This window comes from Leptonychotes weddellii, chromosome 16, assembly GCF_054177405.1.
Source record: "Leptonychotes weddellii isolate Sample4059 chromosome 16, ASM5417740v2, whole genome shotgun sequence".
NCBI lineage: Eukaryota > Metazoa > Chordata > Mammalia > Carnivora > Phocidae > Leptonychotes > Leptonychotes weddellii.
Genome location: NC_138384.1, coordinates 8,622,228 through 8,648,529, shown reverse-complemented (window position 1 = coordinate 8,648,529; position 26,302 = coordinate 8,622,228). Strand labels below are relative to the sequence as shown.

General features: G+C 44.0%; 1 protein-coding gene across 5 annotated transcripts in view; it reads left to right on the top strand.

The window, feature by feature from the left end:
- The window catches only part of WWOX (WW domain containing oxidoreductase), a 918,520-nt gene that overhangs the window by 282,985 nt on the left and 609,233 nt on the right, over window positions 1-26,302 (top strand). The window contains exon 8 of one of the 5 annotated variants that reach the window (XM_081806338.1): window positions 14,018-14,486. The exons of the other annotated variants lie outside the window; for them this stretch is intronic. Within the exon in view, the coding sequence (XP_081662464.1) occupies window positions 14,018-14,056 (39 nt within the window). The 3' untranslated portion in view covers window positions 14,057-14,486. Of the gene's footprint in view, window positions 1-14,017; window positions 14,487-26,302 lie in introns of those variants that run through there. 5 annotated transcript variants of the gene reach the window in all.

Below are 26,302 nucleotides of genomic sequence, written 5' to 3'. Positions count from 1 at the left end.
TGGGAATGCAAGTCATCCCTCACCCCGTTTGTCTGCTTGAACATACATCAAATAATCACTGTGTACTGCTTCACTTGGGAAGTACTCCGGCGTAATGTTTCTAGAGAGTGACAAGTTTTAGCATAGGAAGACTGTCTTTGCCATTCAGATTTTTCTCAGCAGCGCATTTCTGTTGTGGTGATGTGGGATATGATCTCAGAACTTTGCTTCGTATGTCAAGTGCCTGAAGCAATAGTTGAACTTCTTGGCTTTCTTATTATTATTGCCCCCTTGCCTCTGTGTCTTTGTACTGAGACACGTTTATGTTATGGTAATTGCCTCACGGTATTTAAAGATCTGTATTTGGGCCACATTGGTTAGAAGATGAAAATCTGTCGGTGCTAGTACCTGAGCATCACTGACCTGAAGCAGGCCACAGTTCCCGTCACCCTTACCCAAATAATACTGTTAGGAACAATACTACTATCGCTGCTCCCACTAATGACTTTCCATGCCAAGGAGTTGTGTAGGCATCATCATGCCGTAGATGTCTGGCTTAGGAGATAAACCTGCAGAGCTCTGTAATACAGCAATTCACAATGTTGTGGTTTTTTTTTTTTCTTCCCTATTCACGAAAACTATTCCAGATAACAGTTACCAGTTTTTGATTCTACACATACTTTATATACTACAGGTGTGCTTCTTTAGAACTATAATACAATGTAGTCTCTCTGCTTGACTCAGTAAATCCATTCCTTGGATTATTCCAATCAGTTATGATGATGCCAATCTGTGCACCTGTTCTTCTGAGGCTCCTATACTTCTTTTGGTCAAAGGTTGATGCAAAATCAAAGCTAAAAGAGGAAAAAGTAACACTGTAAAATCAGTCTCCATGCATATTTCAAATTAAAACCCCAGCCATGTAGGAGCACCACTGCAAAGGATTGGCCGCATATTCCGTGCCTGTAACCGGCTGTGTTAACGATGGAGTTACTAAGCAGGACCAGAGGGAACCTGGTCAGCCTCATAGTTCATAAACCAAGGCCGTCGTGTCTCCAGCACCGAACAGTTCAGAGCTATCCGTTTCAGAAGGCTTTGTCCATTTTTAAATAATGGAAAACTTTGGGACCTTGATAATTGTTTCTTAAGGAAGAAACTCAGAAAGTTTAGAATGTGAATTTCTGTTAGTTGAAACTAAGTCATCTTGCCCTTCTGCAGAGTGCACACAGCTTGGAATGCGTACCACTGGGTTTTGCTAGATTGAAGACAATCTTTTGTTATCAGAGTACCGGCTGAATGCATCTCAGATGAAGGTGGATTACTGGTCTACCTCCTTCCTGGCTAGTCTGTGGTTTAGCACAGGAGACAGCAAACTAGGCCCTTACGCCACATCTGTCCCGCAGCCTGGTTTTGTGCAACCTGTAAGCTAAGACTTCTTTTTACATTTTTAAATGGCTGAAAAAATATTAAAAGACAAATAATATTTTGTGATACATGAAAACCGTATGAAATTTGAATTTGATTGTCCATAAATTAAGTTATATTGGAAGTCAGGCTTACTTTTCCATGTATGCATTGTCTGGGGCTGCTATAGCATTATGATGGCAGAGTCTAGTAGCTGCAAAAGATAACATGTAATCTGCAAAGCTGAAAATATTTACTATCCCTTTCCAGACAAATTTGCCAACAGCTAGTTTAAGTGATGTACTTACCTGTGAGCAGAGGCAATGAAAGAGAGATTTTGTCCCCTTCACTCTCAATGAAGCAAGGAAAGATCAGACTGCGTTCCTGCCCTCAATGCTGATGCGGATCTTAGGGTTACTTTTTGGAATTCTTCTGCAGCAGGGCCCATCCCTGACTTTCCCTGCCCACCCCACTCCTTACTCCCAGGTCTGTGCAGGTTCAATAGCGAGGTGTTAGCTAAGGACCGTTGCAACCAACCAGCTGTTCTCTGCGGGCCACAGAGTCACCTCTAAGATGATCGAGCCATCGCGTGGCATAGCAGACTGAGTGCTCATAACATGCCGGCCGTCGCTGCGCTGTTCTGCAGTTGCAGGATAATTTAGGGATGATGAGGGGAAAGTGGTCTCTCTTTATCTGTTAATTCCTTGGAGGAAGTTCTGTTCAGAATGAATAGTCCTGAAATGTGTAATAAACTTACCTATCAAGACCACTTTCACAGAGAGATTTAAATGTGATAATAAGAATAAAAGAAAATGAAGTGACATTGAGAGTGTCTTCTTTTATAACAGCTCTTGGTCGTGACTGTTAAGCACACTGTAAAATGACTTTTATACATTTATGGATCGAAATGGTTCTGCTGAAATTTTAAGTGTTAACATTGTTCAAAGTTCCATTACTAACACCTCTCACATTGCTACAAACGGTTTCGTATTTGACATTTTGATCATACTAACCTGAGACATTTTGCTCTGATGCTTTCATTTCATGCGATAGGAGGGTTCTGCTTATTTTGATTACGGCTCCTTTCTCTAGGAAACCAATATATTATGTTTGCACATCTTACCCTGATGCATGCTGTAAACTGATGGGCACAGAAGATGTTCTGGAGAGATGGAGAAAGCTCAAATGTTTTATTTGTCAGATTGGCATGGGTAGGAAATAAATCTATATTTTTTTCAACCTGGTTCCTTCCTTTTCAGATTTTCTTGTTTGCTTTCCTTAAAGTTACTATTGTTCAGACTACCATTCATAACTGCACCTTATTTTTTTTATAACGGCCTTATTGAGATATAATTCACATACCAAACAATCACTCATTTAAAGTGTACAACCTAATGGCTTGTAGTATATGCACCGAGTTGCACAGCCATCAACACAATCAATTTTAGGACATTTTTATTACCCCAAAAAAGAAAACCTGCACCTCCTCCTAGCTGTCACCTCCCAACATCCTACTCCATCCGCCAGCCTTAGACCACCACTCATCTCTTTGACTCTATACATTTCATGTAAGTGGGGTCATGTAATACGTGCTTCTTGCTGTGACTGGCTTCTTTGACCTAGCATAACGTTATCGAGGTACGCCTTCTCTTCCATTCCTTTGCTTCTTCTTATACATAATAACATTTTTAAAAAGAGTACTTGGCATGCACAGAAATATCGACTGTGTCAGCATGCGGGATCTGTTGAATTCGTCTTTGGAGCCCCCACGGCAGCCAGCAGCTGTGCTAGGCACAGGGTTGTTCTGAGGCTCCTATACTTCCATCGGTCAAGGGTTGATAAAAAATCAAAGCTGAAAGAGGAAAAAGTAACACTGTAAAATCAGTCTCCGTGCATATTTCAAATTAAAACCCCAGTCATGTAGGAGCACCACTGCAAAGGATTGGCCGCATATTCCATGCCTGTAACCGGCTGCGTTAACGATGGAGTTACTAAGCAGGACCGGAGGGAACCTGGTCAGCCTCATAGTTCATAAACCAAGGCCGTCATGTCTCCAGCACCGAACAGTTCAGAGCTATCCGTTTCAGAAGGCTTTGTCCATTTTTAAATAATGGAAAACTTTGGGACCTTGATAATTGTTTCTTAAGGAAGAAACTCAGGAAGTTTAGAATGTGAATGCTAGGCATTCTGCCAGTGCCTGCCAAGTACATGCATGGAGGGTTCACTGATGCTGGATGCCTGGGCCTTCAAATCTCCCTCAACATCGCAGTAGGCACATCACAAAGGCAGGCAGGCTTGTAATAGGATATACGTGCAACTGTGCTGTTGGAAACATCAGTGCCCAGCACCTGAAGCTCAGACATCCGTCTCATACTTGACCTTTGTCTTTGTCTTACGCGCCCTGTGTACCGAGCACAGGGACATCCTCAGACTTTTTCGGGCTCTCCTCCGTCACCCAGGTTGGCCATGTCACCAGCACCTTTCCTGAGATGGGAGCTTTCGGTAGATGGATAAAAGTGGTGTTGTAAATATTTTGCTTATTTCTTCCCAGAGTCTTGCAGAAGAGAGTAAAGAGTCGTTTTGTTATAGATGAGTCCTTTGTCAAGTTTCGGGCCATTTTTACAAGGCTGACTCTGGATGGGGATAACTTAAGCCGTGCTTTTCATTTTGATGAAATGAAAGTTCATTTCTCTCTCCATGAGGGTCATCTCCCAGTTTGCCAGGAATGGCCCATGGAAACCTGTCTCGCGTTTTCTAATTGTTACCAAATCCAGTGAAATCGTGGCTGGGAGGGATGGATTGTGAACTTACTGGACAAAATTGGACCATTGGCTTCTATTTCATTCCAAGACCTGTCCCCCCTTATCACAGAGGATGGAAAGTCGGCTTAAGTTAGCGCTAGCTAATTGCTTCCATAGTTGAAGGCCTAAATGAGTTTTAAAGTGAAACGCATATCTCCAAGTGCTAAGTAGCCAACACACAATAGGCAATTGAGAAAGCAAAAGGACTAATTCAGAAGAGGTGGTTGTGTTCTTTTTTCTTTCATCTCCCCACTCTTTCTCTGCTTCCATCTCCCCTTTCCTTCCCTCCCTCCCTTCCTCCCTCACATCCTTTTTCTCTTTTTTTCCTTTCATGTAACCATTATAAATACTACAGTGTTGTGTCTGTAGGCTTTTGGTAGTAATTAAATAAATTATTTATACATTTAACACAATCTTGAATTACTAGGTGATCATCTTAGGCACTTAAAAATATAAGAGCCCTTGAAAGCAATATCCAAGCATAGATATTCCATAGCACGTATTATGATCTAAATATTGCTTTTAGTGTAATCGAAGCAGCAAGAGTAGTCACAAGCAGTTGATGGACTATTTTTCAAATTGATTTCAAAAATGTATTTAAGGGGATGATCTTCTAGTCTAGATTACCTATTGATTTTTAATATGAAAAGCTCATTATGTAAGCAGTAACTGCATATAAAAACCTAGCAAACCTTTGCATAAATCCTTTAATTGAATTTCCAGAGCCTGTGGTTCTCCTTTTTTTTTAATTAAATCTATTTCTTTTTTTAAGTGTTACTGTGTAATTTGCATGCTGTGAAGAGGCCCTGTCCCAGATAAAGTGCCATTGATCCTTATTAAACCTCACCTCTGGGCTTGCTTAAAACTAACTGGAAAAATTAAAGTGTTCATGCCGCAGTGCACTTACAGCTTGTGTGATAGGATTATGGAAAAAATAATAAAACTAATTTCCAGGAGAGAATTTATAATGTGAGATTTTATTTTTTTCAATTTGATAATTAATAGTGAAATCATATCATATATATAAATCATATTTCAGCCTATAAATGGAAATGGCAATTAGTAAAGATAATATATACTTGATGTAAAACCATCATGTTACATGCGGATAATCTTTTGGCACTTTAATTTTTTAATTGTAGAAGGAAAGGATTATGAATTCAAGTCCAACACATTAAATGGTGGGTTTCCTTTTGACAAATCTGATTCTTTTACTAGGCACTGTATTAGGAAATTTTTAATTTTAGTGTGGGGAAGTACAAAAGATACAGAGAAAGATACTCTGGTTATGTTTGTGCTAAAACATATGTATTAGAATTACCAGGGGAAAGAAAAATATAAAGACTGCAGTAGGTTTTTCTATTTTTTAATACCTAACATTTGTTATTTTAAAAGCAATAAAATCCCCTAAAGAAATATTCATAATCAATAAGAACACAAAATATGGAATATATTAACTGAGTTATAAAAATGTTTGTAGTATAGCACAAAATGAAAAACACAGCAAGTTATGTACGGTTTAAAGTGTAATCAATTTTGAGGTTGTATACAAGGATATAAATGATAAACACAAGTAGTAGCATTTTTAGTAAAGGCTGTTACAAAATACTGTATTTATGGCCTATTCCATTCTTTTTATAGCTCATTAATGTAGAAAACAAACACAATGTATCCATCTTCTCAGACAGCTTAAAATTCCCTTAAATGATATTTTTAAATGGGAATACTGAGCTCATTTGATCTGTTTCTTCTTTAAGCACGTGTGAGTTTGAACAGGCGTATTTACTGGGGTTCCTTTTCACACTCTGGAAGGAAAAAGTACTGCCCTCCCATCACAAAACAGGGCTGAGCGGAACACCTTTACAGATGGTTTGGTGGTATCCCCCTCCTCTCATAGGGCTCCTTGCCCCCTCCCCATGTCCTGTCCTCCCCCACCCCCCACCCCAAGAAGAACCTTCATCCCTTCAGAAGCTGTATTAATTCTTCCAGACCACAAGGGGGCTGTTGAGTTACTGGTTCACTGCACTCGCTGGCAGGAGAGAGTTTTAATGCTGGTTCCAAAGGTGCTCAGTTTCCTCTGGTACCTATGAACATGCATGCACTATTTGCTCAGCAATCTACCAGTTCAAACTAGACAGCTGGTTCTGGCGGTGAGGTGTGTTTCTCTCTCTCTCTCTCTGGCTTTCTCTCCTTCCCTTGGACAAGTCCTTTCTGAGTAAGCTGAATCTATAATGTAATGTCATTAACTTATTTTCAGTATTTCATTTGGTTTTGATGTTTCCATCATGGCCTCTTTTTTTCCTTTCATTTTGACATTCTGTAGATGTTACTAGCCTGTTAGGATTGATGGAGCATAAGTTTCATGGCTGTGGGAGCCACAAACTTGGGTATCCAGCCTTCCTAAAGCATAAGTAGGATTTAGCAATGCTCTTTTTGTTTCCAGTAAGGTAAGAGTATTTGGAAAAGAAAAGAAAAAAAAACCAAATCTTGGTAAGAAGGGCAAAATATTTGAATTGTTTCCTTTCTGTTTGGATTAACATGCGGTTCAGCACTACATAATTCCATCCATCCATTTATCCATTCATTACCATCACCATCCATCCATTCACCATCCATCCGTCCATCCATCCATCCACCATTCATCCATCCATCCATCACCATCCATCCATCCACCATCACCATCCATCCATCCACCATTGATCCATCCATCCATCTACCATTCATCCATCCATCACCATCACCATCCCATCCATCTACCATCAGTCCATCCAACCATCCATCCATCCATCCACCCACCCACCATCCATCCATCATTGACCATCTATTCATCCACCATCAGTCCATTCAACTATCCATCCATCCATCTACCCACCATCCATCCATCCACCCACTATTCATCCACCATCCATCCATCTATCCACCCATCCAATATGTATTGAATACCTGCTATGTGTCAGGCACTACTTCAGACATTAGGGATATGAATTTGAATTTGGATCAGTCATTGCTTTCAAGAATCTCATTATCTAGTGGGGAAGACAAAGACGTATGCAAATAAATTTAACAAAGGGTAACAGAGACCCAGCTCAGCCTTGGGCTTACTCAGCTTTGTGCCATAACATACATTATAATGTTGCAAGCTTTTTTTACTTATGTCTCTAGTTTATTTGGACTTTATGAAACTAACATTGCTGTAGAGAAATACTTCTTCGTGGTTTGACAGTATAAAAGAAGATACTTTACCTGGTAAAAATGGAGATGACATGTCCTTTTCCCTAGAATAGATTGACATTGGTCTGGTTGATTCCCAAGAATTGTGTGGCCATTGTCATAGGGAGGGTTGACACAGAACCATCTGTAGAATGTGGGTAGTCATCTGCAGGTTGAGGACAGGGGCCAGGGCACCAAATAAAGTGGTGTAAGTATCTGGCCCAGGAGCCTGGACAGTGGCCAGAGGCAGGATTCAGAATTCTACACATGGAACCAGAGCCAAGCTGAGCTAGGAAAAGCCCAACCAGCACAAATTAGAGGCCTCCAGTAACGTTGATCCAACAGCGCTCCCAGTCACTGCCCCTTCCTGAAGACAGTACAGGCAATGACAAAGAAAATGGGGCATGTAAGAGAATTGAGAGGCTAGAAGTGATGATTGTCTTGGCTTCAGAGTCCAGAAGCAGGCTTGCTTAATCTTTTCCAAGCAGCCAGATTTTATCTGAGGCAACCGATGGATTACAGGATTGAGCTACGTTTTATAGAGTATCACAATAGTCAGCTTCTGGAGTTTTTTTGTCCAGTATGATAGCCCCTAGCCACCTCTGGCTATTTCAATTAAAATTGATGAATTAAAATAAAAAATTCAGTTGCTCAGCCGTACTAGCCACATTTCAAATGCTCAGTAGCTACATGAGGTCAGTGGCTACCATATTTGGTAGTACTGATATGGAACGTTGCTGTCATGGCAGAGCCCTCTATTGGATAGCGCTGCTCTAAATAGAAGTCTCCAGCATGTGAAGAATGACCCGTTAGGGTTCCAAAAGAAAACATTACAACTTCCACTTATCCATTAAATTCCTCTGTGTGTTATTAAATGTCTCCATCCATGTATCAGGTGGTAGGTACTACTGTTTTAAGGGCTTTACGTATATTTACATATATCATCCTTTCTAGTATCCTGTGAGGTAGTACTGTCATCCTTATTTTACAGATGAGGACACAGGCATACTGAGTGAAGAGGTGGCAGAATTGGGATTCCACTCAGGTAGTCCAGCTCCTGGTCCTTCCTCTTAACTGCCACATGATATAGGCTCTCAATTAAGAAGATTGATCTTTACAAAAATTGCGTAGATATGTTGACATGGGTGCCCTCCCCAGACCTCAGATAGTGAGGAGCTGAATGCAAGGCATTCTGAAGTAAGGCTGGATATTTCCCTAGGCACGAGGTCATGGCAGAGCCTCTGCTCCTTGTGGACTTTCAACATTGGAAAATGCATCATGGTTTCCCATGTGTGCTTAGCTAAATGGGTTGAGACATTAGATTATCTGGTTTGAACTAAAGCGTCCCTCGCAAAATGAGCAAAAGCCATAAAAAGATTTCTGCAAAGAGACCCATGTTTGAAGTTAGTATTTATAATGCAAATACAAGCAAGCAGTAAAAAAAAAATGGCATCATTGCTAGTTCAGCTCCTCCTAATATGAGCCCTTCATCTGTTACAAAATGAACACAATGACGATTTGATCAGATCTCAGAAGAAATAGATGAAAACCTCCAAAATCTAAGTTAGCACAAAGAGATGTACAACTCCAGGCACTATTTTTAATGATGAGTGTAATTCTCACTGTGTATCATTCCTGGTGATGATCACTAATAGAAGAACACAAGTTTATGATTTATAAGTAAACGCCACAGACATAGACTGAAGTATCTGTCTTGAATTCTTCCTCCTGGTAAAGGTGCACAATTAAAACAGTCTGGAACCTTTAAGCTTTTAAATGGAATCTGTGGTCTCTGCCTGTTTTGGTTTTCACTGTTCATTTGGGTCCTGCTCTGTTTATCTTCTGCCTACTAGAAGAACATCCTTTTAATAGAGTTGAAAATTATGAAATGAAAGCCATTTTGTAAGGAGAAAAAAAAACACATCGAAACAAAGACTCTTGGCTTAGAGACTAAACTTTGATGGGAACTTTGCTGGGTATGCCTTTGTTTATCATTAACTGTGGGAGTGCTCTCCCCACCTTCCACCCCTTAATTTGAAGGTATCCAAAGTTTTTTTAAATACAGTCTGACACTGGTACATAATTGCACTGAGCCTAGTTGACAGAAGTCTGGAAAATTGCAAAGATAGAGGTTTTCCTTGCATTCTGGAAATATTCCCCAGAACTTTTTCAAGCATGCCAAATCTTTTGCTCAGGGCAGGGGAAGTGTGCATGTTTGTGTGAGAGAGAAAGTTTGTGTGTGTGTTCTGAAGGTGATAGGAGAATTGTGTTTGTAAAAACTGTGCAGAAATAACATGTATCTATGAACGTTTCCCATTCGTCTTTCTGGTGCTGGCACTTTAAAATATCTAATTTCTGTGCCAAAAGGGAACCCTCGCTTGCCCCGAGATTTCTTAACTCCCTCTGTATCTCTGGTTAATGCTGACATATCCAACATGTACATTTCTGTTATGTTTTGTTTCCACATGCTTTTTGAGAGCATGTCTCACGAATAATAACTTAGAACCTTCTTGCTACTGCAGTGCCCTCTCTGAGAAGTAGGTGGATATGACACATCTGTTTGGATGGATTGGAGGCACAGATGGTGCTGTATTCCTTTACATCAGAATTCCGTAATCCCTATTAGTGAGACAGAGGTGAAAGAGCTCACTTGGTTTTTCCAATGTCGAATAGCTCCACAGTTTTGTTTGGTTTTTATTTTAATTAACCAGTATTTATTGAATGCTTACTGAGCCCTGTGCTAAGTGCTCTGCATGTGATTTCTCATGTCCCGACCACCCTGTGAAGTGGCTAATATTATTATCCTCACTTCTAACAGTGAAGAAATGGAGGCTCAGAGAGGTTAAGTAATGGGCTCAGTGTCACACGGCTGGTCAGTGACAAAGTGCCTGTTAGCACAACTAGCCCCCATTAGCACCAAGACTGTTTTCCAGAACCATGTTGTATGAGAGTCAGCGGTCTGACAAAGAACATGTATTTCATTTTTCTGGGGAGGGACCCCATCTTACTCATCTGTTTTGCTGTACCCAGAAAGAGTGCCAGGCCCACAGGAGACAGATGGCACCCTCTGTTAAGAGAAAGGCCTGCAAAAGAAAGGGCCATTCATAGATGTTCCTGGACGTGGGTTGGTGGTGAGCATCCTGGGTCTGTGGGAACAGAAGCTATGCATGTTGGGGGACCACTTTGGGAAAGGGTGAAACATTCCGGTGCAGTATTTTGGGAGGAGCCCGCGAACCTGAGGGTCACTGAAGCTTACTCTTGGTTAGCGTCAAGGTTGTGCCAAGGCCAAAATTACACAAAACCAAGATGGAGATGCCTCCGTTGACATCAGTGTTTCATTCCTTCCGTTTATTCTACTTTTTCTAGGCCCTCAAATGTGAAAGCCACTTTGATGTTTCTGATTTGGTGTTGAAGCCGTATGAAAAATGCTCTGTGTTTCTGCATGTTCCCTTCTGCAGGAGAAACCAGCCAGCCCCCAGGAAGTGTGCCTCAGGGAAGTCCTCCATGTGCAAAGCATTCTCTGACATAGGAGACTTTGAAAATGCTTTCCTTTTTACCTGCATCTGGGTAGATTTTTTTTTTCCAGTAGTTTCTTAATGGTCTTTAGTGAAGGAAGTAAGTGGCACTGATCAGTGAAGGTGGACAGTAAGATTTATAATGTATTTGTGCTAGCTGATTGCCAACAGAACCGGCCTTTCCCAGCGGTGCTGTACGCAGACTCGGAAAATCAATAGGGATTAACCTCTGACCTCCTTCACATACTTATACTGTGGGCTGCATCGCTTACCAATATTTCATCTGTTTCACTTAGCCGCTGTTACTTACTCAATAATGTGTGGCCGGTCTCACAAGATAACTAATTAATTTTTTAAAATGCAGCATCACTTGTAACTGTGATAAAATATCAAACCTTTGGAAATCAAGGCCCTTTTGGTTTATTTATTAAACTCACATTAATTAGTCTTAATTAAAAAAAAAAACGGGAAAGGGAGAGAGCTAAAACTCTAGGGTTTGCTTGGCTCACAAAAACCCCCTTGTGGTTCTCAGTTGGGGGACTTCTGTGGCTCTAACAGAGCAGGTGTGCCCTGGTGTGTCATTTGGAACATGGGCCCCTTTCAGGAAAATTGCTACTCTTACCTTTTAGACATATATATATATAATTTTTATTTTCCCTGTGAAAGGGACATTTGTAGATAAATAAGCAAATATGCCATCTTTTGCCCCCAAATGCCCCAAAGGGACATTTGTAGATAAATAAATAAATATGCCACCTTTCGATGAAATGAACCTAATGTATGATTTTTTCTAAGGAATCAGAATTAACTTTAATAAATTCTATTTGCAATGTATGCAGAAGTTTGTGTAAACGTATGTTTGTATGAGCTGCCCTCAATTACGACTACATAGGATGAAAAGGGCGCGGATTTGTAGTAATACACTTTTTTACCTTTCCCTTTAAGCTTTGACATATAATAAAGTGCTGTGCATTTGTCATAAAAAATTGAGATTGTTGTAGATTTTCCTTCATCCAAGACCCTTTTGTTTGCAAATTTTTTTTTTTTTTTTTGCAAGTATACCTATTCCCCAGAGTTTACTTACAGTTTGCTATTGATCCGGCAGCTGGTATTTGAATTGGTCGATGTCCTCTGTAACTTGTTTAAGATACCCTACCTGAGCTATTAGTTTAAATAATGTATTCATAAATTGATTAATCATTACAGTAAGACTTATTAGCTGCATTTATATCTGCGTGTTATCCACAATTGACTTGTACTCTAATAATCACGCATACTTAAGCAGAAGTTGGGTTTTACACCACAATTTAATAATTATCAAGGTGAAAAACAACAGTATTTGTGTGCAGAAGTGGAGGCAGGGCTTTAAAGGTTGGGCTCGCTCAGCAGATTGTTACTTTTACTTTTCTTAGGTAAAATAGACAGTTCTTCCCCCAGAAAATGACACATAGGAAGTGGACCAAATTCTGTCAGCCTCAAAGAAATGATCGAGTTTGCTGAAGCTGTCCTGGCATCAGGGTTCTGGAAGATGGATGGGGGCAGAGAGGGCAGAATTTGAAGGGTCTCCATTTCTCGAATAGCCGCCTCCTGGGGGGTAGTCTTTCCACTGGCTTTTTAGGGTGCCCGCTTCCCCCCACACAGCTCGTGTGCCTGTAGGAGACCCGTGCTCCACTCTGCCCCCCGGTGAGGTTGACCACCCCAGCACCCCAGCACAGACGTGCAAAATAGCAGCTGAGTGGGGCCGCCTTACACCCAAGCATGCCCCACAAAGTAAGCTGGGGCAACTATGGGAAGACTCCATGCGGGTTCCCAAGCAGAAGGGAAACAAGTCAACTGAATATAGAGCTTGGGGCTACATGCACTTCTTAAAAAATAAATTTTATTGTTTAGAGCAGTTTTAGTCTCAGAGCAAACTTGAGTGGCTGGTGCAGAGAGTTCCCACATACCCTGTGTCCCCACACACGCACAACCTCCCTCAGCTGCACGCTGTAACCAGACTGTAACAGTTTTGTTAAACACTGTCTCTTGGGGAGCGGTTGGCAAATTATGACTTTGCATCGGGCCTGCCTGACTGGGCCATTCCTGACACCTTGGTGTAGCCCCGTCTCGGGTTTCTCTCTGGGGGTGGGATTCTCTTAGGCTCTTTCCACTTGATCCTCCCTAGAAGTCAAACCCCCTTTCTTCCTCCCATTTGGCTGGAAAGTCATTTTGCCTCACCGCATGATTTTTCTACTTCATAAATCCTCCTTCCAAGCATTATTCAACAGACTGCTAAATTAATATATACAGTGTTCTTTCGGTAACGGTGAGCGGGGCCTGTCTTGCGGCGTGCATTTGTTCAGCTGTGTTGAAAGAGCGCTGCCCACTGCGTGAAGGACATCTGCTCACAAGCGAGCAATTGTGCTTCTGATGCGGGGCAGCACCTTCGCCTCGAAGCCGGCTCCAGATGAAAGAACAGATTGCCACGGAGCCGCTTTTCTGAGGATCCCTCTCCCCAGCATGGGGCTTCATACATTATTGAGAGCAAACCTACTTTCCCCCGCTACTCCTCACTGCACTTACTTTGCCAACCTTATTCAGAATGTCAGCATGGATCACTTTCCTACAAAGGCATAACGGGCCAGCCAGGAAGCTTCAGCAGATAAATTATTTACAGTGTTTAATTATCATCATACAGATTTATTAAACTTCTTGGTTACCTAGGAGCCCGAGTAGCTGCCGTAAAGAGCTTGCTAAACTTTGAACAAGAGACGTTTTATTGGAAAACAAAATCCCTTTGTGAATGCGGCTACCGTGTGTCCCGTGTCTGGGTTGGGGTGAGGGGTCCGTGACTGTGCTGGCAAGTGGCTGACAACCGGCTCTTGGGGAGGGCGGCCGGCTCGGATTTTCAGCGTTCGCTGCTGACCGCCACGTACAGACGCCACGGGCAACAGGAAGTTACGGGACGTGGAGGTGCGCGTCCGCGCCGTTCTGTGTACGCCCTGTATGGTTACCGCACCGCACAGACGCGGTAGACACAACCTCCAGAGCCCGGCCGAGCAGCCAGGCGCACTGTAATCACTCACAGGGATTGCGTTTTCAGTATTTCTTGCCTTTGTTTTCTCCTAGAGCTTACTTAATTGTGAGTTCATGTCCTTTAACGTCTAACGGTGGGCGTGTCCAGCAACCCGTCCCTCGGATTCCTGGAGATGTAGCAGTTGGCTCTCTGGAGTCGGTCAGATCCGGAGGCAGCACACCGCGGTGTGTTTGACTGACTGCCAGTTTTAAATTGCATCCTGGGTTCGGATGAAGTTCATGATCTATTCCTAATTCAGGCTCATTCCGTACAGGGCATCCCTGCACCATTTTCCGCTGGGGTGTGACGAGCCGGTTGGCATGCTGCTAAGTGTCCTCGACAGCAAGCAGACACATGTACCCTGACTGGTACATCCCAGACGATTCTGTTGTACTGATATTGAGGACAACAGTATTTTGCCAGAAGCTGTAACAAGATGATTCTGTAACAACAGCATGGTGACACCAGACTATGTTTTGCAATTTTCTTTAATATTTATGCTGGATAAATAATTTATCCCCCCTTTTTTTTTCCAGGTTTTTTTTTTTTTTTTCCATCCCGAGCATGTTGATATAGACAGGTGCTAGGTTTTCCTGAATGACTGAAGCAAGGATGTGGTTATTCTTCTCCCCCGCCCCCAAAACAGACGCGTCGGCAGAGCTGAGCCTCGGGGAATTGTTGGCACAACTCTGCATCCCATCTACTAATCCGAGCTAATGAGATCTATTAAGGACCAGCCCACACGTTTGCATATTATTAATATGATATCTTTGCATGGCATTAGGACATCAGGACCACCATTAGCTCAGGTTTTGGAAAACTCAAAGTCATGGCTCGCCTGTTAGCTGACAGTTCCTGCAGAAGCTCCTGGTAGCCTGGGTGCCTTTTCAACCTCGGCAGTGTTGACATTCAGTGCCGGATCATTCTTTGTTGTGGGCTTCTGTTCTATGCATGTTAGGATGTGTAGCAGTATTCCTGTCCTGTGTCCATTACACACTAGTAGCAACCCCTCTTTCCAAGTAGGGATAACCAAAAATGCCCCCAGATATTGCCAAATGCCCTCTGGCGGGAGGAAGGCAAAACACGCGTTCTAGAGCCATTGTTCCTAACTATTTAGAGTGTTCAGGAAAGGGAAAGTAGAGATTGTCTCATTGCATTTAACCCATTTCCAGGAACCTCTAGCCCCGCAAATGACTAGAATTAGGAATAAAGTAACTTTATGTCACCAAATCAACTTGTGCCCAGGGGACCTAGACTGGAGGGAGAAAAGCAGTGTTTCTACTCAGGGGCCACTAGCCCACATCCCCCAGGTTCCATCAGAAGTGCGGACATGATCAGAAAAGGGCCCTGCAGAGTGGGTGGAGCTGGCCATTTCTTTCTCAGAATGCTGCTCACTCTGGTGTCTGAGCTCTGGAGTACACAGCTCTCTCCCTGCGGCCTTGGGAGTGTGCCTTGTGGAGCTTCCTGCTGCCCTTGGCTGGGGATGGAGGGGAAATGGGAAAGGATGCTCCTTATCCTGATATCCTTCAAGTTGACACAGTCTCAGCAGTTAGTGCAGAATGGATTTTGGGATTGCTCTGTGGATTCTCCAAGCTCTCTCCCAGGAGCAGAGCAAATTTTGGCAGCTGGACTCTGGTGGCACCGTTCATATCCTAGTCTAGGGGAAAGGTGCCCCTGGAATCGCGCCATGTTTCACCTGCACAGTGGTGCCCGTTTTCCCACCCCAGGAGGGCTGAGATTGAACATTTCCTGGGTTTTCCTCTGCAGACGTAGGGCTTTCTGGTTTTCCAGCTGAATCTGCCGGTATGGCATCTGAACATGATGGGATCCATTCCTTGCTGGCCCTGCCTTGCCCCTGGATCCTCAGGTAGCTGCTCCGAGAGCCTCTGGAGCTGCTGTGGGGGTCGCTTTGGGAATCCTGTGCTCATCTGGCAGCATCTGAGACAGTGACTGTGATGAAATAGGGCAAGTTGTGAGTCAGGCAAATGCTGGAATGTTCCTTGTGGGTCACTTAGGAGCACTTGACTTCACCTTTCTGAGTGTTAGTTTCCCCAGCTGTTAAGTGGACATAAGGATGTCTCCATGGCAGAGTAGCTGGGTGATCAGGTTAAATAATGAACGTTCACATCCTTCTCAGCTGTGTTCCACAGGAGGCCTTGGGTAAACGATCCCCACTGCTGCTGTTCTGTTGGTCTTACTACCATTGGACGTTCCCTCACCTGTTGGCACCAGGCTGCCTTGACCCCCCCTCCCAGTAGGACAGAAGACCTCCCCTAAATCCTGCGGTGAGTGGGCCCTTTCAGAAACAGTTAAAGAGATTAGTGATTATCTGCTTACCTTTCTGGCTGAGACGAGATTTCCTGCTTGTTACTAGTGGATCAATAGCAAAAGCACATTCTGTTATGTTTTCCTAGGAGTCATTGATCGTGCCCAGCCTCAGTTTCCCTACCTGCGAAGCGAGTCTAACCAGGATGATAATGAAGCTAGGTCAGGTGAGGTTGGCGGTCACACACGACAGTGGGCCGCTACGTGAGCGCATGTGTTCTTTCCATGCCCCCGGGCTGGTGGCGGTCACTCAATGTGGACTAATGAGCTGCTGCGCCGAGGGCGTTTTCTTTCTTCGGTTGGCCAGATATCCAAGCTGGAGCCCTCACTCTGTGAACCTGGTAACATTACATTTCAGTATCTACAAAATGCCATTTGTGAGAAAGCAGTAGGGAGGTTTCTGAGTACTTTTCTTCTAACCACTTCTCCAGTGACGCTTGAAGTTTCATTCCTCCCTTGGAAGAAATCAAGTATGTATGCATGCATGTGTGTAACGTGTGTGTGTTACATGTTTGAATATCTAAACTGAATCCAGAAAGGACTAGTATTTCCGAAAAGTTCTAACTCTGGTTCTTTGCGAGCGCACAGCCCTGCTCTCCAGGGTAAAAGACTCAGATGGAAATGACAGTGGGCTGAGCACCCAAACTGGGGCTTGTGATGATGGGAAGGTGCCATCCTGGGGTCCTCACGACATGGAAGGGGAGTTCAGGGATCCTTGGAACAGGTTGTGTGCTCTGTGAGACCACGGTGCTGGCTGGAGCCCTTGTCACCAAAGGGGCTGATACCCAAAGGGGGTATCGTTGGTGTGGGTAGCAGTCGTTGGAGAAGGGGGAGCTCACAGAGAGTCGGATGATTTTAATGTTTATATTCCGCTGGGGTAAGCTCTAACAAAGACCCATCATTTCCCAGATAACCAATTCTTTTAAAAGAACATCTGTTGAAACTGGCAATTTACATTCTTCTTAAAATACAGAGCGACATAATTAACCCTCTGGGGAGACTAATATTAGTTTATTAGAGACAATTTCTAGTTCTGTTTATTTTTACACTAAACGATTTGTTCAGATTGGGGAAAAAAATTTTTTTTTTGGTTACGGTGTGGGTTTGCTTTTATTTTGGGTTGACTTTTCCATATCAAGGACACACAAGGTAAATAGCTAGGTGATAATATGTGGTCACAGTGATCATCAGCCGTGAACGAATAGAAGCATGCTGAAAGTACTTGATAGTGTGTGACATGTTAATAACTTGGCATTATACTAATGTTCAGGGCTAATTAGTCTCTCTTAAAGTGACCTGGTCTGTTATCAATGTGCATGTATTTGTGTGGTTCCCTTTGTCTTCAGTCACCACATTGGGCTCCTTTGGCTCTCACAACTGGTGGAATTGTCTTGTGCTCATCGCTGTCATGCCTATAAATTGATTTACACTCTCCACAAGAAGATCCTGAACGCTCAGTTGTTCCCAACACTGGACTAGTTTCAGACTTCTGGCTTATGTGGGCAGAGGAGAGATAAGACAGGGCCTTTTGACATTGTGTAGAGGCCAAATGAAACGGAAGTCCCTCTAATAGTTCAGATGTCCTTCTTTGAATTGGAAAGCACCCACTGGAACATCCAACCATTTTGCCCTCAGTTCCGTATCCTGCAGCAAAGTATGATGACTCCTCAAGTATGGGGATTCCTTACCAAGTAACCTTCTACTTCTCTTCCCCAATATAAGCACTCAGATACTCCGTGAACTCAGTGGCTCAGAACGTTCCCCCATCACCATTTGCCCTACTGCCAAACAGGACTCATTAAAAGAGCTCATAAAACTACTATGAGCCCATGCAAAAGAGTCGTTGTGAACTCCTTGGCTTGGTTCACGAATCCCTTACCTGGCCCCAGGCACCTGCTGCAGCCCCCTTTCCTTCCCCTTCCTTCCACTGGCCAACTTGGTGCCTCAGCCAACCTGAGCTAAGGTCACCAGGCTGACTCATTGGTGCTAGCTGTGCCCTCGCCCCGGTCTCACCCTGTCTGTTGGCAAACTCCTGTTCATCCTTCAGAACCCAGTTATTGGCATCATATCTTCCATGAAGCCTTCCCAGAGCTTTACTCGCCTAGACAACTGGTCACTCCCTCCCTGGTGCTACCCTGACATGGTGGGTACAGCCCTGCCATGCTTGTCCAGGCACACAGTCATCTTCCCCACCGCATGACTCACTCCTTGGCAAAAAGGATTGGGCCTTATTCCATTTCTAACCCTGGCCAGGCACCTACTAGGTGCTCAGTGAACAATAGTTGAATTTAATTCTCTCCCTTCCCTCATGTTGATCTGTGTTTAAGATCTAATGGTGCTCAGTGCCTTGTTTTCTATGAAGTATAAGAGGGTGCATTGCATGTATGTGGGAGTGATTACAGAATCCAATCAAACTCGGAATCGCTGACTCACACCTGGAGTTTCTTTATTTGCAAGCTGGAAGATGAGGGCTGAATTTGAAACCCCAGGAGAAAATGTAAGCATATGAAGAAGTGATTTTGAATAACAGTCATTTGGTGGGGGGGTGGAGCACCAGATGCCTCTGGAGACCCAAGCACCCCACCCCCCTCACCCCCCCCAGCCATTGTGCTTCCTTTCCATCTTTCACTGAGATGCTGCATCCCACTTGCTGTTTGTTAACACCATCACCTGGCTGTCTCCCTGCAACTGGATCATCTGAGTGTAGCAAGTGATACTTCCCCAAAGCACAGAACGGGAAGGCTTGAGCCCAGGGTCAGTAGAAATGGAAAGAGGCACCTGTTATCAGCCACACAGTCATGAAGAAAACATGTCTTCTGAAGGTGTGTGTGTCCTCCCATTGAGTCATTTATTTCTTGTTTCTTTTTTATCCACTAACCATTGGGCAAATTGACCGATGATATTGTCCACTGGAGGGACCACCTCGGTGACCGTTTAGCAGTTAAGCCTGTTCCTGTCACTCCCTTGCCTCACCTTAATCATCATATATAAAACGCAGTGTGTTGAAATCAAATATATTCAACGTCCAATCCACGTTGGGTTGATTTTGTATAACATAAGAGTGCTTGGCTACATCTAGAACCATGACAGAAAGCAAGAGATGGGCTCTGACCTTTGACCTCGGGGGTCATAGTCCAAGATTTGTTACTAGGAGGTGTTTACAGGATTCATGTTCCCTTATTACCTCCCAAGTGTGACTGGATTTATGTTGAGATTTTCTTTATATATTGGCTTAGGGAAATTTTATTGTGGTATTTATGTGCCCTGAATGATTTGCAGTAACTTACAGAGTTATAATTCAGGAGGTAATTGGTTCTGAGAGAATATGCATCATCATATCAAAATGTGTTTTTTTCCCTCAGTTTGTAATCTTTTGACAAATAACCAGGAACTTTATCCCTCATATGTTGAACACTTGTGTGCTGTGAGTATGGGAATGGTGAGTACGCGGTGTGCACGCATTGGTGTCCCAAGTCCTGTACCCGTGACAGACATCAGTAATCAGTCCTGCTCAGCAGGCTGCTCTAAGTAACCATTACTAATCACATGGAGTCAGTGTGGGAGATACTCCTTATCTACGATCCTAGCAAAGTGATGCTTTGATAAAAGCATCCCAGTTCTTCCTGCAGAGTACATACTGGCCCCCTGTGCAGTGGTCTGGTCACACCTTTGGGAATCTGATTCCCAGTGATGTTTTCCTGCCAGAACTTGGCCTTCCTTCTGGAAGATGTCTGAAAAACTTTGAACCAGTTAACTAATGGAATAATATAAGTTTCCTATTTCCCTTGTCTGCCCGGGCCTGATGCTCATTCTCCAGCCATAAGAAAATGTCCTATGTTAAGCATTTGCATACTGAAACAGGTGGCTAGCATTGTTCTGGTCTGGAAGCTTCCCTGGAAGAGTAAGGGTTCATTGCAAGATCCATTGCAGCGGCAAGCTTACCCAGTTCATTGGAAGTATAATTTGGTTTACACATGTGACATTTCAGGAACATATCTGTTACATCAAGCTATGTCCACTGCTGTGGGTAATTGATGCGTGTGTTCATTATTTCCTTTTATAGCAGACAAGAACAATTGCATTAGGTCATTCTTGCCACAGTATCAGTTGGCTTATTTGTAAAATATCTTTGGGGTGTTTAAAGAGAATCATTTGTTTTATGAGTTCTCATTAATGACATGACAATGAAAAACCACATAATAAATACAGCTAACACCTTATATGCATATACGTATTTAATACATGGCACCTTTTCTGCGCATTTTACATAAATTAAACCCTTGACACGATCCTATCCCCATTTTTGATATGAGAACATTGAGGCACATAGAAAGTAAGTAACAAGGCCAAGAGCATGCACCCTGTAAAGTCTGTGTCCTTACCCACTGCATGGTGAGTGGCCATCCTTAATTTCCTCACCCTTTGTGTAGATGAATGGCACACTTTCTTATTGAGCAGGGCCTGGATTTCTGGCTTTTATGGTGATTGGAAGGCCACAGAATTGGGAACCAGAGACTTAGGGGAGGTCTGGAACTCAAGGCCAAGTCTTTCATTTTGCATTTTGGATGGATTGATAAATAAACATGAAAGGAACATAAAGCAATAAGCAAACAAAAGAAAACAAAGCCAGCAACAAATAACTTTTCTGCTTCTTGCAAAGTCTTTTGTTGGGCAGAAGCCCTGCAAAGCCCTTTCTGATGCAAAGGCCAGGAGTCTTGTGTGTGAGCCTCACACATGTGCTTTGCCTGGAAATACCTCATCTCCTGGGTTTGCAGGGTCATGGTTTAATGGGCTGTACAGCAGTGGCTTTTTGAGGAAAAGAAACTGAAGGCTTGGCCATAGGTCCTTGAGTCAGCACATTGAACTTTTCATCAATTAGCTCCTCCCCCCATCTTTATGGTATGGCTTTTCCTGTAATTGCAGTCAGGATCCTATAGCTGGAGGAAGGCCTGTCAATTGAGTGAGAGGCTGATGTCCATTGCATGGTGACAGCCGATTCTGAGGGTTTTAGGCCCGTCCTTAGAGAGGCTTGTTATTTCCTCCTTAGGTACTTTGCCCCAACTCAGTTCACCACCATCTCATGGACGGAGGTGTCTTTATTCCGTGGCTGAGCCCAGGAGGTCAGGCCTCTTGGACATGACATATTGCAAAGTAGAGATGTTTCATTGATTTGTATTGTTTTTAATTAAAAATCATTTTTTAAATATGCATCTGTGTACACACAGGAAAAGGTTTGGAAAGATGAGCAGCGGACTGTTCATCAGGCCGTACCCCCGGGGAGTGGGGCTTGGGTAGGAAGCCATAGGAAAATGATCATGGTTTACTGTAGACCAATGTGTCCTCGATTTTTTTTTTTTTAATGAACATGGATTACTTTCATAATTTCAAATTACTTTGTAGTTAAAAAATCAAAATCAGTACACGGTTCTCAGAAATTCCCTAGGAGAGGAGGGGTTAAATGGGAAACCACAAACTCTTCTAAACCCCTGATGGGGTGTCTTAAGCTGAATTACGGATTTTCATTTTGTGTCTCATAATTTTTGGCCAATTAGAGCTCATACTTCTTTTGGACTCTTTTCCACAGGGTGTGATTCAGCTTCCCTGGTCACCCGTCCCCCCCTTGCCCCCCGCCGTTCCCCATCTTGTTTTTCTTCAGATTCCCAGAGTCCTCATTGCTAGTCCCATCCACCCGTCACCCCTTTTGACTGCTGGAAACACGATGTCTCTCCTCAGAAGGGTTAGGAATACTCTCTCCCATTCATTTGTCCTTTCCCTGTTGCTGAAAAAAAAATCAAGCACGTTTGTAGTTATCGTTGGTGTTCTGCCTTATTAAAGTCCCATACAAATAAGGGGCACGTTGGCAAAGCAGATGCCAAGGTGTCCTGTGGTATGCAACACCCACTGGAGAATTTCATATCTGTGGCGAGTGGAGAGTGGTGTTTAAGAGACGAATCCTGTCTGTTGGCAGGTGGTTGGCATAGACTGTGGGCCTGGTTCACTCACCCGGCCACACTCATAACCTGAGGGAGGCCTGTACGTCTCTGCAACCACTGCATTTTCCGTGGGCGTGTTGTGACAGATGGGTTTGTCCACCTTGCTCCCTCTCGGGCACGTGGGTGTTAAAGGTGAGGACATGAGCTACACACGCCAAGTCTCCGGTTTTCTACTGACAGAGGCCTCTCAGGACCATATTGCTGACAACACGCTACATCAGGCCACAACAGTGGCTTTCATTTTGCACCATGGGATTGTGTTGGCTGTCCCCAAGGGGGCTGAGGAGCTCGGGCCCGAGACGTGGCCATTTCGCTCTAGCCACCCCTCCCCCCCACCTTCCTCTGGGCCATCTTCGCAGAAGGAGAGAGGTTGCTGCTGACCACAGACGTCCTCACTCACCAGCTGTCTCCCTCCCAGCTCTGTCAAGCCACTGAGAAGGAGAATGTTTAAGTACTCAGAAGTCAAAGGGGCTGAATTTTGCCAAGAACGATGTTAATAGGAAACTTGGGAAGAAGGTGTGGTCAGGGAAGAAGGCGTGGTCAGGAAAGTGTGTGCAGGGTGCTGTGGGCACATCGGGTGCTAAGGCCCAAAGCTCCCTGTGTGAATCAGCCTTTCACCTTGGCATCCAGTGACTGTCGACCCCGGCCAGGTAGCTGCTGCTCAGGCTCGGGGTGTAGGTGACTGGGGACACACCGAGGCATACGCACTGGGGAATTGGGACCATGCGGCTCCCTGAAGCTGTAGATCCATAAGAAGAGCCCATCTTTTGCTCTGACAACAGGTTTTCTTTCGACATTATTCAGAATGTGTTCCTTTCTGAGATTTTTTTTTTTTCAGTTTTGTATTGGACTTTATTTTTTAGGGCAGTTTTAGTGTGAGTGACAGGTTCAGAGATTTCCCTTATATAGCCCCTGGCCCACAAATGCACAGCCTTCCTCACGATCAGCATCCCCACCAGAGTGGTTAGGATTGATGACTCGTTCTTGAGTTATAACCAGGGCTGGACTCCGTCACCTGTAAAACCTTACTATCGCTCCTGGCCATTAGGAGAAACCTCGGGCAAAGGCAACTGGTTCTCAGGTCTGAGTTTATAAGCTCTGCATTCATGAAGTCAAATAAGTTCGAGCTATGGGTCTGTTTGGGTTTATACCAATGGCAGTGATTGTTGAATAGTGAATGGGCGTTAGGCTAATTGGTGTGTTAGCCGGAAGAGTGTGTTTATATTGCCCCCCCACACCTTATGGTATGTTTGATAAATACTTGTGTGATTGGATCTAAGCATTTTTCACGATGAGCGAGTGTCCCACGATGAGCGAGTGTCCCACGGTGTGAATGCTCAGGACCACGTTATGGGGACAGTGGCTGGGCCCAGAGATGTCACCCTTAGCTGATTTTCACCAAGGCTGTGTTGTTTTATGCCCCTTCACCTTCCCCTCCACCCCCTGAAAAAAATTCAAAGGCAGACTATATACTAGAGGTACTAAAACTTAGGAAAAACATATTTTTCGGGGAATTTGACATTTTTAAGGAAATCATCAAGGTTGTCAACATAAAGGGGAAAAAAAGAACTTGGTTAGGCTTTCTGTCGTGTACTTTGTGGTTTAGTCTCATTACTAGGTAAACATCCTTCTGTCACTCATGGGGCCAACCCTTCTGCTTTGGGAGCTTATGGGGCACGGGCTGGAGGAGGCCCGGCTTTGCCCCACCTCCGGGCAGGGTTGCCAGGAAACACGGCTCTTCCCGACTCCCCGTGCGCTGCGCACAAAGTGTATGATGAAAGAAAGCCTTTCGCACTGGGAGGCACTGCCTATGATGCTGGGGCCGCGAATGAGGCAGAGGCTCAGAAAGGCCTGAGCACGTTTGCCCTAAGGGGAAATTAGTGACCCACAAAAATTGGGAGCTCTTCATGATAAGAAAAATTCACAAGGGCTGTTACGTTGTTTTATTGATGCAGTGAAAAAAGCACAGAGGTGTTTGTTTATGGCGATTCTACATCCTTTTTTCCTCAAATAGACACACAGCCTCCCCAGTTGCATCCCCTTTGTTGGCATTGAGAGATAAGCACAATAATGATGGAGTTAAGACTGACTGTTACAAAGGCTAAAGGAAAGATTCGGAGGACTTTTAGTCTATTAACTATATGAGACTTCTTAATAGTTTGGCTTAAGGCAAAAATGATTTTATTCTTGTTTCATCCTCGATGAGTCAATAATTAACCGAGTTTGATTAAAACTGAATTTTACTAAGTATGAAAACCATCTGGGCTTTTGTCCTTCCATGTGAAAAATAGTGAGGGTCCTTGTCTCTTAGTAGTTCAAGGTGTCCAGTCTGGGGGGTGAGACTCATTGGGATTGCTCTGCTTGGGGCAGGCCACAAGCCACACACTGTTATCCATCTCGACTTGCTTCTGACTGAGATTCAGCACAGTACATGGCACCGTCTTTCTGGATGGGCTTGGCTCATGGAGAACCCCTGGCTGTCTCCCAGCCCCTTTGGAATAGTCTCTATTTTTGCTCCTTTCGGCCCCTGTTTTGCCTCTTCACTTTTCACCTTCCTTAACCTTTCTAAATGACCGGGGGTGGGGAGGGGGAGGACTCATGGGGATTTCCTGTATTTGGTAACCAGCAGAGACTGCAGGTCACTAAGTGTTGCCTCTGGGTCCATGATGCTTGCTTCTGGAAGGGCTCCGTGCATGGTGGCCCAGAGCTCCTTGGCCAGCAACCATCAGTGCATTACTCATAACTCCTATGCATTTGACTTTTTCTCCCACCAGGTTTCGTCTCTTCAAGAGTAAGGACTGGGTTTTATTTATTTATTTTTTTACCTGTGGCTCCAGTATCCAGCACAGGGCTTGACACAAGCCAATGTAAACTACATCTATGGAATGAACTAGTGAAAAAAATAAGCTCAAGGCAACGTGGGTCCCTTTGTCTCTGGATGCTGAGAACTTGAATTTCGTGCCGTGGGGCCCCTCCCTTACATTCCATCTTTATGTGCTATAAATAGATATTCCTGCTCCTGGCTAACTAGGATTAAGTAGTACCAAATGCTCCTCACCATTTCGAGGCCTCTCTGCTTTGAGTCATTTAGAAAGGAGGCACAGGGGCGGATGGGGGAGGAAGTGGGCCGGAACTTGGTTTCTGCACCCAGGGAAAGAAAAACAAAACAAAACAAAACAACAAACCAGGAACACAGGCAGGAATGGTGATGAGCACACGTTGAGGGCTTTGGCGTGTGATGCCAGGGTGGGAGCCCACATTGGACCAAGGGGGACGTTTCAGTGCAGGTTTGTCAGCCTAGGTATGCTACGGCTTCGATGCAGGGCAGTACTAATTGCATGATTGTGTGTGCAGTGGGGGAAAGACGGGTCTTTAAAAAAAAGTGTATGGATCGCTTGGCATTTACTGTGGGTGTTAAGTCTGCGTTCCACTTGCCAAGATTAAATTAAATCGTCCCCACTGCTGTTCAGTCTTACTCTGCACAAAGCATACCCATCCTTTCTGTACTTCTTTCTCCCTTCATCTTTTTTTTGTTTTTTTTTTTAAACACACTGTATGCTGCCTCCCTGAGTCGACCATGGTAGGATCTCACCACATCGAGCAAACTGTGGCAAGATGTGCCAGGCACATGCTGTTGGAACACCTGCCTGAGACACCTGAGCATTTTTGTGTGACTGGGGGTGGGTAGACGACTCGTTGCAATTTACAAAATGGGGGGCTCAGCTTGGGTGTCATCTTGATTATTTCTGAACAGCCTTCCAGCTGGACTAGTTTTCGGGAACACATGTATGTTTGTGCTGGAAGCCCCAGTAATATCATTTAATCCAAAAGCTTTTTTCTACGATGAATTATTCAGGCAATGTTTTCCAAAATTGCCATTGATCAGTACAGACCCGGAGAGAGAGCTTGTACAGCAACGCGTGTGCTGGGCTTGCTCGGGGTCGGTATTTTCTGGCTCAAAGTAGTTCCAAAAGAGAGAATTCAAAGCCAGTGTGTTTCTTTCTCTGGGCAGTGAGTGAT